Genomic DNA, 19770 nt, shown 5'->3' with positions numbered 1-19770 from the left:
CTGTAACCTGAATATATATTTTAGTAAACAGACAAAATAAAATCTGTGTTAGTGTCCATCTATTTCCGGACCTAAATGTATGTATGCTCCGTGTACTGTTTCCAATGTGGGAAGACGAGTGCGCTGCATTTGTTTAGAAAATCTGGTTCTATTATTGGCTGTGATATCAAAATTGATTTCAGCAAAGAGCACTTCCCTGGGTTATACCTGAGGAACCCTACAGTCGTTGCCAGGCTCAATATACACTAAAACCTGAGGCCTCTAAGGGAATAACAACTGTGTTTAACCCTTGGTAGCCTATGGGGCTTTTGGCCGGATTTCACTACTGGGACATTTTGGGTCCTAGATTCATTTCTGTAACAGATACAACCTATTATGATGTATCCTTGTAATAGCAACCCCTGTGGCTACAATAGAAACACATAAAAACAGACTTCTGGGTCACTATTTATAAAACTCATCTGTTTGAAAGGCAAACATTTTTTTTCTGAAAACATTTCTGCCATTCAGCATCAAGATTTTTTTTTTAAAGCATTATGAGATTTTGTGTCAATGGTATTTCCTCATACTTTCATGCCTTTACTATCAAATTACACTGTAATTGGGTTGAAAATAATGAAATAATTATATAATAGAAGGTAAAAAATATAGGCACCCCCAAAAAATTTGGTTCTTCAACCTAGAAATGAAACACTATAAAATGAAAGATCCAAAACCTATCTAATGGTTTTTAGGTGTAATGTATTATGGTTCAAAACATCATATATAGTGATGTACACGCTTGTAATATTTATTCTGATGTACAAATGAGCCTTTCTAAGATGAATAGGCAATGTCGTTGCCTGGTGAAAAGTTCTCATAGCAACCCAAACTATTCAACTATACAACCCATATTATACACGGAAAACCCCAATTATACACGGAACGCTTCAGGAAAGTGGCTACAAATAATATACCATTGGAATCGGACGATTATGGCAAATCTATTTTTCGAAATATTTATGCAAATGAGCACTGTCCGCGGTAATTTGTCTTCCATCTGTGATTGTCTTGTTTTGTTTGTGTTTTTTTCCTGTTTTTAATCATTGTACTGTATGTGTAAACGTATACACAGGGCCCAGCTATAAAAGAGACTTTGGTCTCAGTCTGTGTTCCTTATAAGGGTATACAAATAATAATATCCATCCATCATCTTCCACTTATCCGGGACCAGGTCGCGGGGGCAGCAGTCTAAGCAGGGATGCCCAGACTTCCCTCTCCCCAGACACTTCCTCCAGCTCTTCCAGGGGGGACACAGAGGCGTTCCCAGGCCAGCCGGGAGACATAGTCCCTCCAGCGTGTCCTAGGTCTTCCCGGGGGTCTCCTCCCGGTGGGACGGGACCGGAACACCTTCCCAGGAAGGCGTTCCGGAGGCCCAAGCCACCTCAGCTGACCCCTCTCGATGTGGAAGAGCAGCGGCTCTACTCTGAGCTCCTCCCGGGTGACCGAGCTTCTCACCCCACCCTATGGGATCGCCCAGCCAACCTGCGGAGAAAGCTCATTTTGGCCCCCTGTATCCGGGATCTTGTTCTTTCGGTCATGACCCAAAGCTCATGACCATAGGTGAGAGTAGGAACGTAGATTGACCGGTAAATCGAGAGCTTCGCCTTGCGGCTCAGCTCTTTCTTCACCACGACAGACCGATACATCGACCGCATTACTGCAGAAGCTGCACCGATCCGTCTGTCAATCTCTCGTTCCATCCTTCCCTCATTCGTGAACAAGACCCCTAGATACTTAAACTCCTCCACTTGAGGCAGGCATTCTCCACCAACCTGAAGTGGGCAAGCCACCCTTTTCCGACTGAGGACCATGGCCTCGGATTTGGAGGTACTGATTTTCATCGCCACCGCTTCACACTCGGCTGCAAACCGTCCCAGTGCATGCTGAAGGTCCTGGTTTGAAGGGGCCAACACGGTAACATCATCCACAAAGAGCAGAGACGAAATCATGTGGTCCCCAAACCTAACACCCTCCGGCCCCTGGCTGCGCCTAGAAATTCTGTCCATAAAAATTACGAACAGAACCGGTGACAAAGGGCAGCCCTGCCGGAGTCCAACATGCACTGGGAACAAGTCTGACTTACTGCCGGCAATACGGACCAAGCTCCTGCCTCGGTCGTACAGGGACCTGACAGCCCTTAGCAAAGGACCCAGGACCCCATACTCCCGAAGCACTCTCCACAGGATGACGCGAGGGACACAGTCGAATGCCTTCTCCAAATCCACAAAACACATGTGGATTGGTTGGGAAAACTCCCATGAACCCTCCAACACCCCGTAGATGGTATAGAGCTGGTCCAGTGTTCCACGGCCTGGACGAAAACCACACTGTTCCTCCTGAATCCGAGGTTCTACTATCGGCCGTATTCTCCTCTCCAGAACCCTGGCATAGACTTTACCGGGGAGGCTGAGAAGTGTGATCCCCCTATAATTGGAACACACCCTCCGGTCCCCCTTCTTAAAAAGAGGGACCACCACCCCGGTCTGCCATCCCAGAGGCACTGTCCCCGACCGCCACGTGATGTTGCACAGGCGTGTCAACCAAGACAGCCCCACAACATCCAGAGACTTGAGGTACTCAGGGCGGATCTCATCCACCCCCGGTGCCTTGCCACTGAGGAGTTTCTTGACCACCTCTGTGACTTCAGCCCGGGTGATGGACGAGTCCACCTCTGAGCCCTCATCCTCTGCTTCCTCAATGGAAGACGTGACAGCGGGATTGAGGAGATCCTCGAAGTACTCCTTCCACCGCCCGACGACATCCCCAGTTGAGGTCAACAGGTGCCCACCTCCACTGTAAACAGCGTTGGTAGGGCACTGTTTCCCTCTCCTGAGGCGCCGGATGGTTTGCCAGAATCTCTTCGAGGCCAGCCGAAAGTCCTTCTCCATGGCCTCACCGAACTCCTCCCAGGCCCGAGTTTTTGCCTCCACAACCACCCGGGCTGCAGTCTGCTTGGCCTGTCGGTACCCGTCAGCTGCCTCAGGAGTCCCACAAGCCAATCAGGCCTGATAGGATTTCCTTCTTCAGCTTGACGGCATCCCTTACTTCCGGTGTCCACCACCGGGTTCGGGGATTGCCGCCTCGACAGACACCGGAGACCTTACGGCCACAGCTCCGAGCAGCCGCTTCGACAATGGCGGTGGAGAACATGGTCCACTCAGACTCAGTATCTCCAGCCTCCCTCGGGATCCAGTCGAAGCTCTGCCGGAGGTAGGAGTTAAAGATCTCTCTGACAGGAGACTCGGCCAGATGTTTGTCTGTCCAGCTTCCTCCCCCGCCATCGGATCCAACTCACCACCAGGTGGTGATCAGTTGACAGCTCCGCCCCTCTCTTCACCCGAGTGTCCAAGACATACGGCCGCAGGTCAGATGAGACGACAACAAAGTCGATCATCGACCTGCGGCCTAGGGTGTCCTGGTGCCACGTGCACTGATGGACACCCTTATGCTTGAACATGGTGTTCGTTATGGACAAACTGTGAGTAGCACAGAAGTCCAATAACTGAACACCACTCGGGTTCAGATCAGGGGGGCCGTTCCTCCCAATCACGCCCCTCCAGGTGTCACTGTCGTTGCCCACGTGGGCGTTGAAGTCCCCCAGTAGAACGATAGAGTCCCCAGTCGGAGCACTTTCCAGCACCCCTCCCAGAGACTCCAAGAAGGTTGGGTACTCTGCACTGCCGTTCGGCCCATAGGCACAAACAACAGTGAGAGACCTATCCCCGACCCGTAGGCGCAGGGAAACGACCCTCTCGTTCACCGGGGTAAACTCCCAACACATGGCGGCAGAGCTGGGGAGCAAATAATAATAATAAATGATAATACAATTAGTTTGAATATAAAACGGGAGCCATCACCTTATCGTGGTGCAGAGGTTTGTGTGTTCCTATGAACCCGAGGGCTGTGTTGTCCGGGCCTTAGTGCTCCTGGTAGGGGTTTCCCATGGCAAAGTGGTCTCAGGGGAGGAGCCAGACTAAGAATGGTTCAAAATACCCCTATGCACAAACGAGGAAGAGGAGGAGTTACCCTGCCCGGAGGAAGCCCGGGGCCCCCATCTGGAGCCAGGCCGGGTTTGCCAAGGAGCCCGGTCGGGCATAGCCCAAAAAAGCAACGTGGCACCCCTCTCACCATCCTATGGACCCACCACTCATGGGAGGAACCGCTGGGGTCGAGTGCGCTGCCATATGGGTGGCAGTGAAGGCCAGGGGCCTCGACGGACCAGACCCGGGCGGCAGGGGCTGGCTCTGGGAACGTGGAACGTCACCTCTCTGTGGGGGAAGGAGCCAGAACTTGTGAGGGAGGTGGAGCACTATCAGTTAGATCTGGTGGGGCTTACATCCACACACAGTCTCGGTTCTGGAACCGTACTCCTGGATAGGGAATGGACTCTTCTCTGGAGTTGCCCAGGGTGTGAGTTGCTGGGCGTGGGTTGGGATACTCACAAGCCCCCGGCTGAGTGCCGCTATGTTGGAGTTTACCCTAGTGGATGAGAGGGTCGCCTCCCTATACCTATGGATTGTGGGGGGGGAATGGGTGCATATGCCCCGAACAGCAGTTCGGAGTACTTGGCCTGAATGGAGTCCTGTATGGGGCTCCAGTAGGGGACTCCATAATTCTGCTGGGGGACTTCAACGCACACGTGGGCAATGATGAAGAAACCTGGAGAGGCGTGATAGGGAGGAACGGCCTCCCTGATCTGAACTCGAGTGGTCATTTGTTGTTAGAGTTCTGTGCTAGTCATGGATTATCTATAACGAACACCATGTTCGAACATAAGGATGCTCATAAGTGTAGTGTGGTACCAGAGCACCCTAGGCCGAAGGTCGATGATTGATTTTGTGATCGTGTCATCGGATCTGAGACTGCATGTTTTGGACACTCGGGTAAAGAGAGGGGCGGAGCTGTCAACCGATCACCATCTCGTGGTGAGTTGGGTCAGGGGGTGGGGGAAGACTCTGCACAGACCGGGAAAACCCAAACGGGTAGTGCGGGTGAACTGGGAACGTCTGGAGGAGGCCGCCGTCCGAAAGATCTTCAACTCACATCTCCAACGGAGCTTTTCTGACATCCCTGTGGGGCATTGAACCTGAGTGGTCGATGTTCAAAGCCTCCATTGCCGAAGCTGCGGCGGAGAGCTGTGGTCTAAAGGTCTTAGGTGCATCAAGGGGCGGTAACCCTCGAACGCCCTGATGGACACCAGTGGTCAGGGAAACTGTCCGACTGAAGAAGGAGGCCTTCCGGGATATGTTATCCCAGAGGACTCCGGAGAGGGCTGCGACCTCTGCTGTGAAAGAGGCTAAACAGCGGGTGTGGGAGGAGTGTGGGAAAGCCATGGAGAAGGACTTTCTGTCGGCACCAAAGTGTTTCTGGAAAACCGTCCGCCACCTCAGGAGGAGAAAACGGGGAACTATCCAAGCTATGTACAGTAAGGCCTCTGTTACACTGTTGACCTCAACTGAGGAGGTAATTGGGCGATGGAAGGAACACTTTGAGGAACTCCTAAATCCCACTAACACACCCTCTATAGTGGAGGCAGAGCTGGAGGCTGATGGGGAAGCATCGTCAATCTCCATAGCAGAAGTCACTGAGGTAGTCATACAACTCCACAGTGGCAAAGCTCCGGGGATTGATGAGATCCGTCCAGAAATGTTGAAAGCTTTGGGTGTGGAGGGGACGTCTTGGATGACACGCCTCTTCAACATTTCGTGGGAGTCGGGGAAAGTGCCTAAGGAGTGGCGTACCTGGTGGTGGTTCCCCTGTTCAAAAAGGAAGACCAGAGGGTGTGTGCCAATTACAGGGGTATCACACTTCTCAGCCTCCCTGGGAAAGTCTACTCAAAGGTACTGGAAAGGATTGAAGAGGAACAATGCGGATTCCATCCTGGTCGCGGAACAACCGACCAGCTCTTTACTCTTGCAAGGATCCTGGAGGGGTCTGGGAATATGCCCATCCAGTCTACATGTGTTTTGTGGATTTGGAGAAGTCGTATGACCGGGTCCCCCAGGAGATACTGTGGGAGGTGCTGCGGGAGTATGGGGTGAGAAAGGTCCCTTCTGAGGGCTATCCAATCCCTGTACGTCCAAAGTGAGAGCTATGTTCAGGTTTTCGGTAGTAAGTCGGACTCATTCCAGGTGGGGATTGGCCTCCGCCAGGGCTGCGCTGTGTCACTAATCCTGTTTGTAACTTTTATGGACAGGATATCGAGGCGCAGTTCGGTGGGCTGGGGATCTCATCGCTGCTTTTTGCAGATGATGTGGTCCTGATGGCATCATCGGTCTGTGACCGTCAGCACTCACTGGACCGGTTCGCAGCCGAGTGCGAAGCGGTTGGGATGAGGATTAGCACCTCTAAATCTGAGGCCATGGTTCTCAGCAGGAAACCGATGGAGTGCCTCCTCCAGGTAGGGAATGAGGCGTTACCCCAAGTAAAGGAGTTCAAGTATCTCGGGATCTTGTTCGCGAGTGAGGAGACAATGGAGTGGGAGAATCGGAGCAGCGGCCGGAGAATCGGAGTGGCCGGAGAATCGGAGCAGCGGGGGGCGGTATTGCATTTGCTTTACCGAACCGTTGTGACAAAAAGAGAGCTGAGCCAGAAGGCAAAGCTCTCGATATACCAGTCAATTTTCGATCCTACCCTCACCTATGGTCATGAAGGCTGGGTCATGACCGAAATATGATTGTGAGTACAAGCGGCTGAAATGGGTTTTCTCAGAAGGGTGGCAGCCTTCTCCCTTAGGGATAGGGTGAGAAGCTCAGCCATCCGTGAGGAACTCGGAGTAGAGCCGCTGCTCCTTTGCGTCGAAAGGCGCCAGTTGAGGTGGTTCGGGCATCTGGTAAGGATGCGCCCAGGACGTCTCCCTAGGGAGGTGTTCCAGGCACGTTCCAGCTGGGAGGAGACCACGTGGTAGGCCCAGGACTAGGTGGAGAGATTATATTTCGACACTGGCCTGGGAACGCCTCGGGATCCCCCAGTCAGAGCTGGCAAATGTGGCTCGGGAAAGGGAAGTTTTGTGTACCCTGCTGGAGCTGCTGTCCCCAAGACCCGATGCCGGACGAAGATGAGATAAAATATTGCAAAAGAAATAGGAAATATTCCTATTCATTCCTAGTCATTAACAACATTAGATAAAAAATATTTGTAATTGAGGGAATAATTGCGTCCATCAAATTTTGGTTTCGTGAAAGATTCCTCCATTTGCAGATTTACAGTTTACAATTTACAGTCTTGCAGACCTTTACCATTCTACACTGAACAAAATTATAAATGCAACACTTGTTTTTGCCCCCATTTATCATGAGGTGAACTCAAAGATCTAAGACTTTATGTACACAAAAAGCCTATTTCTCACAAATATCTGTCTAAATCTGTGTTAGTGAGCACTTCTCCTTTGCTGAGATAATACATCCACCTCACAGATATGGCATATCAAGATGCTGATTAAACAGCACGATTATTGCACAGGTGTGCCTTAGGCTGGCCACAATAAAAGGTCACTAAAATGTGCAGTTCCATCACACAGCACAATGCCACAGATGTTGCAAGTATCCAGTGACTGTGCTGGCCACTCCATTATAGACAGAATACCAGCTGATTGCTTCTTCCCTAAATAATTATTTAATAGTTAAGTTCTGTGCTTTGGATTATTTTCCTGTACGTCATCCACAGAGTACGGCATGGCATTGCAAAATGATGTGATAGTGGTCCTTCTTCAAGATCCCTTTTACTCAGTACAAATCCCCCACCTTACCACCACCAAGGCACCCCCAGACCATCACACGCAGTCCTCCATCATCTTATCATTTGGTCTGCATCTCATGAATGTTCTTCTTTGTGATCCGAACACCTCAAACATTCATCTGTGCATAACACTTTTTTCCTTATGTTCCTCTGTACTATTTAATAAAGCTGCCAGTCGAGGACCTTGTGAGGCGTCTGTTTCTCAAACCAGACACTAATGTGTTTGTCCTCTTGCTCAGTTGTGCATCGAGGCCTCACACACCTCTTTCTATTCGGATTAGAGACAGTTTGCGCTTCTCTGTAAAGTACACAACCTTGTACGAGATCATCAGTTTCTTGGCAATTTCTCGCATTGAATAGCCTTCATTTCTCAGAAGAAGAATATACTGATGAGTTTCAGAAGAAAGTTCTTTGTTTCTCTCCATTTTGAGCCTGTAATCAACCCCACAAAAATGTTGCTCCAGATACTCAACTAGTCTAAAGAAGTCCAGTTTTATTGCTTCTTTAATCAGCACACCTGTTTTCAGTTGTGCTAATATAATTCTAAAAGGGTTTTCTAATGATCAGTTAGCCTTTTAAAACAATAAACTTGGATTAGCAAACACTATGTGCCGTTGGTACACAGAACTGATGGTTGCTGATATTGGGCCTCAGTACGCCTATGTAGTTATTCCATAACAAATCTGCCGTTTCCAGCTACAATAGTCACTTACAATGTCTACACTGTATTTCTAATCAATTTGATGTTATTTTAATGGACAAAAAATTATCTTTTCTTGCAAAAATGAGGCAATTTCTAAATGATCCCAACGTTTTGAACGGTAGTGCATGTGACAAAAACACAGACCTTCTGGCTGTACTGGGCCATGATGCTTTGCACGGCAGCCATGTTGGTGGCTTGCATCATAAGGGTGACAGCTTGACCTTTCCTGATCTTTACCACCCCCTGGAAGACCTGAGGGTTGTTGTAACAGGCTGAGAGGGTTGCTATTGCCATCACCTGGAAAGAAGGGATAGAAGTGTCATGAGTTTCCGGTGGAATGATGCTTACTTTAAATAAATATTAAACTTGGATTTAAACACAGTGGTATCTCCTCTGATTTGTACTGTCAATAAAACACTTGCAAAAAACTAACAATGGAAAAAACAAGTTGTTTGAATATGGTCCCTGCGTGCATGAAAATAGAGTAACCTCACAAGTGTAAGATATACACTCACCTAAAGGATTATTAGGAACACCTGTTCAATTTCTCATTAATGCAATTATCTAATCAACCAATCACATGGCAGTTGCTTCAATGCTTCAAGGGGTGTGGTCCTGGTCAAGACAATCTCCTGAACTCCAAACTGAATGTCAGAATGGGAAAGAAAGGTGATTTAAGCAATTTTGAGCGTGGCATGGTTGTTGGTGCCAGACGGGCTGCTCTGAGTATTTCACAATCTGCTCAGTTACTGGGATTTTAACACACAACCATTTCTAGGGTTTACAAAGAATGGTGTGAAAAGGGAAAAACATCCAGTATGCGGCAGTCCTGTGGGCGAAAATGCCTTGTTGATGCCAGAGGCCAGAAGAGAATGGGCTGATTCAAGCAGATAGAAGACCAACTTTGACTGAAATAACCACTCGTTACAAAAGAGGCTACAATTTGCACAAGCTCACCAAAATTGGACAGTTGGATCCATCATGCCTTGTTACCACTGTGCAGGCTGGTGGTGGTGGTGTAATGGTGTGGAGGATGTTTTCTTGGCACACTTTAGGCCCCTTAGTGCCAATTGGGCATAGTTTGAATGCCACGGCCTACCTAAGCATTGTTTCTGACCATGTCCATCCCTTTATAATGCACCATGTCACAAAGCTTGAATCATTTCAAATTGGTTTCTTGAACATGACAATGAGTTCACTGTACTGAAATGGCCCCCACAGTCACCAGATCTCAACCCAATAGAGCATCTTTGGGATGTGGTGGAACTGGAGCTTCGTGCCCTGGATGTGCATCCCACAAATCTCCATCAACTGCAAGATGCTATCCTATCAATATGGGCCAACATTTCTAAAGAATGCTTTCAGCACCTTGTTGAATCAATGCCACGTAGAATTAAGGCAGTTCTGAAGGTGAAAGTGGGTCAAACACAGTATTAGTATGGTGTTCCTAATAATCCTTTAGGTGAGTGTATAGACAATACCTGAATGCAAGAGGTGTTCGAGACAACATTATTAACCGGACTGAGTGACTTCGGTGCCTTCATTTCCTAATTGGGGGCATCGGTGAATCATATAGAGGACACTACCAATACAGACATGTATATGGAGCACTTTCCTCCTCTAGCACCTCCATCTACTTCAGTTTGCTCCACTCCCTGTCTGCCGCCAGATTCATTTATGGTAACAAAACGTAAGAATCATGGCAGGCATGTTTTACTTCCTCCACCAACTCAGTGGGAACTGCATCTGTCGAACCGGTTCGAAGTTCTGGCACCACATTCTTTGGAGCCCATCAAGCCTCATGATGATCAACCTGAACAGGGGCTGACACCGATGCCACAGATAATTGTGGGTGACTTCATTGTTTGGGATGTGGAGCTACTTCCAGTGGTTGGTCACTCACGGGTATACTGTTTTCCTGGAGCTCGCATATCTAATATCAGAAAGAAACTACTGTCCCTGCTGAAAACTCCCTATGTACAGTCATAACACATGTTGGCTCTACTGACACTGCAGCCCGCCAGTCAGAGATTTTAAAAGGGGACTTCACAGATCTTCTCTGTGCTCTACGAAGCACAAAAAAAGAGACTTGTTGTTTCCGGAACACTTCCGTGCACGCAGCTGGTTACTTTAGTAGGCTTCTAGCGCTCAATATCTAGCTGAAGAAGCATTGTGAGGATGAGAAGATATGTTCTTCTGACAATTTTTGGATGAACCCTTCTCTTTAAATGAGACGGTTCACATCTTAAAAACAGAGGAGCCAAAGTGCTATTGAGCAATATTCAGAACTGTTTATATAAATGAATATTTCAATTTGACCCATGTAGAAAAGATTGTCTGACTTCTTATCTCTTTGCCTTCAACTCGAGTTTAAGTCTAGGTGTCTATAGAAGCTGTTGAGTCTACTCCCAGACTCCAAAAACTACCTACATGTGTTGGTGTTAATGTAAATAATCTTCCGAACATAAGGTGTACTACTGCTCAGAATAATTGCATGCGAGATGTTCAGGTAAATATGTCACTTCTTAATGTGAGATCACTCTAATAAGTGTTTCATTTTACATTATTTCATCAAGGAGTTTAACTTTTTTCTAGTAATGGAGACTTGGATGACAGATGGTGACCCAAGTTTATTAAATGATCTCTGTCCTGTTGATTATAAATCTAAAAGCAAGCTACGTAGGGTTAATGGCTGTGTAGGGGGAACTGCTGTAGTTCACAAAACCCAGTTCAAATGCAGCGCCATCACTGTGTCAGAATTCTACTCTTTTGAGGTGTCTTATGTTTTCTATTCACTGCCTTGAGACAGTTTTATGCGCTGAGGTTTATCACCCTCCAAACATGCCAGAATTCTCAGATTTTCGTTCCTCCCTGGTGGTGAAGCATGACCATGTCATTGTATCCATATTGATATTCCCTTAAATATAGCAGCCACAGTCTTTTTAAATCTAACTGAACATGACACAGCACGTTCATTTAACATGAAACACCATGTCTCTGGTCAGACCCACAATCATAGCCACACAGTGGATTTGGTCTTACCCTGAATAATCTTGTAAAGGAAGATATGTGTGTCTGATCATTTTTGTATTGTTTTTAACGTCCTGCTTAATGTTTTCCCCAAAAAGGAAACTCACAATATTCACACTTGCATCATTAATTTACAGACTGCTTCAGAATTTGCAGCTATTTTTCATAGTCATATTGAAAATCTGTATGCCACATGTAGAACTGATGCATAACTAAATTGATTCAACAAACTGTCAAAGCACACTTGATGAAATTGCACCTTTTATATCTAGGTCAAGGGCTGAAACAAAACCTTACTCTTGGTTAGATGAGAACATACAAAACCTTAAGACATGTAGAAAAGCAGAGCAAAAATGGAAAATGACTTACATTTTTGAAGGAGCAGCTATTATCTTACAATAAGGCAATTAAGGATGCGAAGGCTAGGTATTTTTCTGACCACGTTCTTATTTAAAACTATTGACGGTGTTGACCAGTTGTCAACCTCTGACCCGAAAACATCCTGGCGGCGGGACACAAAACCTTTATGCCACAAAGTGTGCGAAGTGTTGTAATATATATATTTTTTGTAATAGGCATATTATATATGTGCAGAAAGCTTAGAATCTCGTTAATCTAACTGCAGTACACAATTTAAAGTAGCTATTACGGCGACGAACCCCTATGCAAGTGTTTGAGTATAGTCAACATCCACAAAAACGGCACCAGGGTCGCTAGTTTGGTGTCTGATGGTATATTGTGTACTTACAATGAGCCGTCTTCTTCTGAATTCTTATCTTGATGGTCCCAGAGATATAGCCAAGCATCATTTTGTTTGATTAAATCTGTTTTTATAATCGAAAACGATTCATGTTCTCCACAGCGTTGTACAACAAAATCCAACACAGAGCAAAACTATTCATAATATTCAAACCGTACTAAGTTTTAACACAGCAATAATTGGTACTCCTGAAAAGAAGAGAGTCTCTAGCATTTAACCAGACATATTTTATCCTTCTGCGTTGCCTATATGCTTCACACCACGTAAGCAAAGACATGCAGTCTGGCACCGGTTACGCGCAAGCATGTGTTTGGTAGCATGTAGCTCCCTCAAATGACGACCAATGGATTTGAAACTCGCTAGGTTGAGAGCACACGAGCCACACTTTACGGCAATTTTTGAATGGTCACCGTCAGACGCACAAACAGGACACACCAACAGTGCGCACCACCCCCACAATCTTCAACCAAACTTGACTATTGCGCAAGACGCATAGCTGTCGCTGCTCACTAAACTATACTCGGCATTTAAAGTTTGAATGGCTACTCCTAAGTGGAAAAGCAACATAGGAGACCAATTTGGACTAGATTTTTGGAAGAAATCATGGACTTTGAGTCAAGCAACTTGGTGAGTACAATAAGATAGATTACCCAAGACATACAATGTATTACCATTAGCATATTCGGCTATGTTAGGCTATGTTATATAGTTTCTGAGCATTTACTGCCAATTGAGTCACGTCATTATAGTAGATTTCAGTTCATAATGTCCTTATATGTAACCAATTGTCTGTGATTTGACATTTTGGCTGTTTCTTATGGCCTATTCATCACCATATTTCTCCCTGAATAACCAACAGTGATTCAGGAGGTCCCTCTGGATCTTGACCCCCACTGTGACGCCATCATCTGGCTGGCCATTTCAGAGATTTCCCAGAAGTCGATAAGTCTCCCCCTTCTTTCTCCTATTCCCTTCTACTCTTTTCCTTTCTACTCCTGCCAACTGTTTGCTTACTATCTATGTGTGTAAGGAGGCATAAAAACCACATATGATCTAACATCATATGTGGTGATCTAACATATGATGCAAACACCACATATGATGCAAACACCAATTATGATGTTAGATCACCACATATGATGCAAACACCACACGTTAGATCATTGGATCCGCCTCCTTGTGGCACCTCCTGTTAGTGCCTTTATGAAGGGAAGCTAATTTTCCATCCAGGGAGTGTGTAACCCTTATATTAATAACTTTTGCACTGTTGTATGTTCTGTATGTATGAACTTGAAAATTCATAATGTGTCCAAAGTGTCCAATTTGGCACAAAGTGGCCAATCTGGAAAGGACACTTTGGCCTTGTTTTACAAATGAGTAAGTAGATCAATGAAATCTATATTAAATGGCCATTAAACTTCACCCAGATCCTGCTGACATCTAGTGGATCAAGTGGAAAGTTCCTCCAGGTTCATAATCCATGTTTGGCCTTCCCCACTGCAACTCAAACATGATGAGGACATGTTTTTGGTTTGTTTTATCTTCTGCCAATTTTATTGTATTATACTTTCCTGCATTAATTTATAATTCCTGCAAACTACAGAGTGTCTCCTTTCAAATGGTACCACATTTTTCTTTCTACTTTATTCAGTTCATGAGCTACAAGCATTTAGATTTGGGTACATCATTTTAGGTGGAAATTGACTTTTTTTGCCCTATCCCTGACAGGTTAATCCAGCACCTGTAGGGGCCATGGCCTCAACTGTTGCAGACTGAAACGTTCTTAACCTTTTTTAATCAGAAAATTGCTAATATTAGATCTATGATAAACCAGACTCTGTTCTGTACTGAAGTTACCCCTTACCCCTGTCTAAACTTAAGTAAAAGTAACTATTTTACGCCAATTGTTTTAGACGACCTTTCCGATATCACATCTAATTTAAAACCCTCCTTTTGCCCTCTAGACATTAAACCACCCAGAAATGATTGGAACAGTAGGCCCTAACTACTCTCCATTATAAAGTTCTCTCCGCACAGGTTGTGTCCCTGACTATTTAAAAAAATCTAATCTTGACACCTCTGCTTTTAAAAAGCTGCCCTTCGTATCCAACATTTTTGAAAAAGTTGTAGCAAAGCAACTTTTACAGGCAGTGGAACATAATCGTATTTTTGAGAAATTCCAGTCAGGCTTTCATCAGTAAAATAGCACTGAAACTGGTCATGTTAAGGTTACAAATGAATTGTTGAATGCTCGCTGGAGAATGCTCAATCTTGTTGATACTGGATCTTAGTGCAGCTGTCGACACTATAGACTACTACATTTTAATTGACAGACATATAAACTGGGTTGGGATCTCAGGGATTGCACCAGATTGGTTCAAGTCGTATCTGTCAAATAGAGCATGTATAGTGTCCATTAAGAATTATTTGTCTTCCTCTGTGCCTGTCATATGTGGTGTTCCACAGGGTTCAATTGTGGGGCCAATCCTGTTTTCTCTGTATATGCTTCCATTAGGTAGTATATTTTGTCAGCTTGACATTACTTTTCATTGTTATGCAGATGATACGCATTTGTTGGTTAAGCCAAATGACTTGAGCAAGTTATGTTCTGCATAAATGCCTTGAAGACTTTACAAACGGGATCAATCAAACTTATTCATAAAGCCATTTTTACATCAGCAGTTGTCACAAAGAGCTTTTACAAAATGGGTATTGTCGGGTATTGTCTTTTTATTGACCCCCCTCCACATCTATTTCGGATGAAGTTCGGTTTGCTCTAGGATCGGTAGCAAAAAATATTGTGCCTGTGGCCAGAAATCTGGGAGTTCTCTTTGATCCAGAGTTACAATTTGAATATAACACAAAAAACTGGTGCAATCATGCTTTTACAAACTGAGAAACATTGCCAAAATAAGTTGAAAACTATACATGCTTTAATTTTATCTCATCTAGACTACTGTAATGCTTTGTTAACATGCCTCAACAATAAGTCCCTAGGTAAACTCCAAGTTTACCTAGAAATTCAGCTGGGACTAAATCAAGTTCTCATATAACCCCAGTGTTGGCAGCTCTACAGAGGATTTAAAAAAACATCCTTGTTGAGTGGGTAGAGTGATAAGAAACAGAACGGCATTGAATATGCTTCGAAGAAGACATTGAACTTGACTGTCCTGAGTCGTTCCTGCGATGAAGGGCACATAATGAATATACCGACCTAGGGGAGTAATGGTGAACTGCGCTCTCCCGCAGAACAGTATAATTTCAAAAGTAACATTTACCTGTGGTATGGCACAGAAGTTGAAGACGCTTTGATTTCTGAGCCGCGCTAGATAGGATATGACATCAGGAACGTGACGCAGGGCATCTGTCACTAGCAGGTTTAGACAGGACAGGGCTGAAGTCAAATGGGCAGGCTCTGCCAGATCCTCCAGATGACACGCAAACTGACTCCATGCCTACAAAGAGACATGCAACATACCCAATTAACAACAACAGAATCTCATGTTTCTATTGACAGATTGAAGATGCATTCTGGAGTTTTTGGCAATGGCTTTAAAAGTGGCACAATAGAATGGTGCATTATGTCAAACTTTTGGCCATATAAAGTGTATGTGGACACCCAACCATCACACCTATATGAGCTTGTTGGACATCCCATTCTAAAATCATGGGCATTGTAGCTATAACAGCTGGCAGTCTTCTGGGAAGGCCTCCCACAAGATTTCGGAGAGTTTCTGTGGGAATTTCTGCCCATTCAAGTCCACAGGAGGAGATTCTTTGGATAGCTTTTTTCTGCAGCTTGCTGCCCCTTTAATTGCAGAATCACTTGACAAATATTACAGGAATCATACCAAAAGCTTGGAAGGTGGCCTATGTACTCCCTTTACATAAAAGGTGGTGACACTGCAGACCAAAATAATAATCAGTCTATTTCTAAACTCTAAAATCTTAGTCCCTGGTAAAAAAGCGGTCCCTGAGCATGGTCATAGCTGCTTCCTAGGTTGTAAATTGTGTGAAAAGAAGTCTGGATAACAGGAAACACTGTTTATTGATCTTTCAAAAGCCTTTGACACCGTTGATCACTCGTTCATTTGGAAATTTCATATAATGACATTTCTAATACTCCTAAATCAGGCTACTTGTAGTTGGTTTGAAAACAACTTAAATGATAGATGTTCCCACACAGCGGATTTGAAAGACGGCAGTGCCTCTTCAAATGTGCTTCTTCCTGTCTCGTTAGTGCTTGCCCTTGGCACGTTGGATCTGAGAGAATTTCTTTTTAGTTTCCCCTTTGTTCATGGAACGCCTTTAGGGAGGTTTCCTACGGAGATGTCATTGCAAATCATCCATTGTTTGTTTAAGGGAGAGGGGCTTGCGGTCAGTGCGATTGCCACATTTTGAGGCATTGCTGTCGCATATGGCTAACGACCTGGGGCCCCAAGCAGTTGCCTGCCTTACTTGCTCACAAACTGCGCGTCTGGTTCTGTGGATCTGAATATACAACATGCATGCGGTCTGCAGCACAATAAGCATGTTTTGGAAATTATAGGAAAATGACCAGCATATCGTAACTCTGCAGTTCACATGTGCGTACTGAACCATAGGGGACATACTGAACAGTTCAATGACATACTGTGAAGTGTTGCATCCCTAATAAAGATGGCTCATACCTTAAATGATCAGTCAGAAAGCAAAGTGTTCAGGGGACATTCAGGCCGGTTATTGGTAATGATGACATTATTTATATGAATGCTTCTACCTCTGTTTTAAAACTTCTCAACCTACAACCCCATTTCCCAAAAAGTTGGGACGCTGCTTAAAGCAAGAAAGCAAGTTTATATACAGCTCCTGAAAAATTAAGAGACCACTGCACCTTTTTCTTTCCTTTCCAAAAAAGTCAAAAAGGAAGGTTTTGAGTGAGAAATAGAAGGGTTAAAATTAAGAGACCACTGTAAATTGAATGCTTCTGTTCCTCACTCAAAATTTTCATTTTCAACTTTTTTGGAAAGGAAAGAAAGTGCAATGGCCTCTTAATTTTTTCCGGAGGTGTATATAGCATAATTCATACAGAAGCAATTCAATGTGCTTAACAAAGAAAAATATAAAAAATACAACAGCATAAAAACAAATACTCAAATGAAAACATCAAAACAACATAATAATAAAACATAGAATAATAAAATAAAAATAAAGACATAGGAAGCTATAAAAATTGTAAGGCTAAACAGTGCAGTTAAGTTTAAGCACTCACTCATAGGCGTGTGAAAACAGAAGTGATCTACAGGTAGTTTATTCCAGTAGTGTGCAGCATAACTGCTAAATGCAGCTTGGCCATATTTAGTTTGGACTCTGAGCTCTACTAGCTGACCTGAGTTCATTGACCTAAGAGCCCTGTTCAGTTTATATTCTTCAAACATTTCAGAAATGTATTTGGGGCCTACACCATTCAGTGATTTATAAACTAAAAGCACCACTTTAAAATCTATTCTGTAACTGACTGGAAGCCAGTGCAAAGATTTGAGAACCGGAGTGATGGTGCTCTGTTCTCTTGGTCCTGGTTAACATTCTAGCAGCAGCATTCTGAATGAACTGCAGCTGTTTAAAAGTATTTTTGGGGAGTCCAGTTAAGAGGCCATTACAGTAGTCAACACTACTAGAGATAAAAGCATGGATGAACTTCTCTTGGTCTTTTTGGGACACCAAGCCCTTGATTCTGGCTATATTTTTAAGATGATAGAAACGCTGCTTTGGTGACCACTTTGATGACTGTTAAATGTGAGGTCTGAGTCCATCAGAACACCAAGATTACGCACTTCCTGGTTTTTAGGGCCCGAAAATCCAGCTCTTTACTAATACTAGTTAGTTTTTTTTTGTCCGTTTTATCTTGGTTCAATTGTAGCCAATTTTGGTTCATCCTTGTATTTGTGCGCTCTATACAGTGATAAAGTGAGTCTATTGAACTGCTGTAATACGGTTTGAGAGCCATATATGAGTATCATCTGCATAGCTATGATAGGTAATGTTGTTGTACAGTAGAATTTGGCCCAGAGGTAGCATATATAAATTGAACAGAAGCGATCCGAGAACTGATCCCTGGTCATAGCCACCCTATCAGATTCAGGACTAACAATGGTGACAAAGTAACTCCAGCTTCTAGATAAGATTTAAACAAAATAAGGACCATCCTGGAGAGTCATACCCAATATTCCAGTCTGTCTAGGAGTGTTCTATGATCTACAGTCAAATGCTGGACTGAGATCTAATAGAACCAGAACTGTTATTTTCAGAATCAGTATTCATCCGTATATAATTTAATACTTTTAACAGGGCCGTTTCAGTACTGTGGGGAAGTTGGAAGCCTGACTGAAATTTGTCTGAAGATACCGCTTGCGTTCACAAAATTGCTGAGTTGATTGAAGACAACCTTCTCAATGACCTTGGCTATAAAAGGGAGATTTGATACAGGTCTATAGTTGTTCAAAATGTATGCATCCAGTGTTCTCTATAACAGGGGCTTAATGGCAGCTTTTTCGAGACGTTGGGAAAATAACCTGATTGCAGAGAGCTATTAACTATTTGCAGTAGAGCCATTGTTATAGAGCTAAAATGTTTACAAAAAAAGTCAGATGCCAGTGTGTGGAGACAAGATGTGGAAGCTTTAAGATGTTGAACAGTTTCTTCCAGGGACTACATTTTATAAAATTGCATCATAACCAAGTTATGTCTTTGGCGGTCGTAACGAAGGTACAGTGTCATTGTTAGACTGTGTAGTTCTGATAGTCCGTCTAATAATTTTTTTCACTAAAGAAAAACACAATTTCATTACATCTCACAGTGGACATGAGTTCTGATGCAATCTGCTTTAGGGTGTTTGTAAGCTTTTTGACCATGGCAAATAGAGTGTGGGTATTGTTGATATTCATGTAGATCATTCCTGATAAATGTTGCGGTCTAGCCCTGCATAACTCATAGTTGAAGCTACCAAGGCTTTGTTTATAGATGTCATAGTGGATTTGAAGTTTAGTTGTCCTCTACTTACGTTCCGCATTCCTACATTCTCTTTTCAGGGCGCTTACCATCATGGTGGTTCTCTATGGTGTTTACTGTTTGCTCATAGTTTTCATTACCTTTACCAGTGCAAATCGATCCATGACATCCAATATTTTAGCATTAAAATTATCCAGGAGTACATCACCTGGCTCAGCACTTATTGTTCGAGAGACAGCTATGGCTAAACTGAGCATCGGTACTCTCATTAATGTAACCTTTCTTAACAGAAACAGTTTATTGGAACATTCAGGGTTATAAGTGATTTAAAAATGACACAGAAATGGTCAGACAGAGCCAAGTCTTTATCCATGACAGGAAATATTGAGAGCCTTTAAAGACAACCAGATCTAGAATGTGGCCTTGTACACTCATATGTTGAGATCAAAATGGTCAAGTAGAGCAAAACGTTCTTTGGTATTATTGTCCGTACTATTATCTAGGTGGATGT

General features: G+C 44.2%; 1 protein-coding gene across 7 annotated transcripts in view; it reads right to left on the bottom strand.

The window, feature by feature from the left end:
• Nucleotides 1–19770, bottom strand: part of fdft1 (farnesyl-diphosphate farnesyltransferase 1) — a 71874-nt gene that overhangs the window by 4726 nt on the left and 47378 nt on the right. For 5 of the 7 annotated variants that reach the window (XM_010864968.3, XM_034287793.1, XM_013138463.4 and 2 more), the window contains 2 exons: nt 15551–15727; nt 8627–8779 (listed from right to left, as the gene is read on the bottom strand). In XM_010864968.3, the coding sequence (XP_010863270.1) occupies nt 8627–8779; nt 15551–15727 (330 nt within the window). The remainder of the gene's footprint in view (nt 1–8626; nt 8780–15550; nt 15728–19770) is intronic. The other 2 variants (XM_013138462.3, XM_020045077.2) reach the window with 2 other exon arrangements.

This window comes from Esox lucius, chromosome 18 (assembly GCF_011004845.1).
Source record: "Esox lucius isolate fEsoLuc1 chromosome 18, fEsoLuc1.pri, whole genome shotgun sequence".
NCBI classification, from domain to species: domain Eukaryota; kingdom Metazoa; phylum Chordata; class Actinopteri; order Esociformes; family Esocidae; genus Esox; species Esox lucius.
The sequence above is the reverse complement of the archived record's forward strand: the minus strand, read 5'-3'. Positions and strand labels throughout refer to the sequence as shown.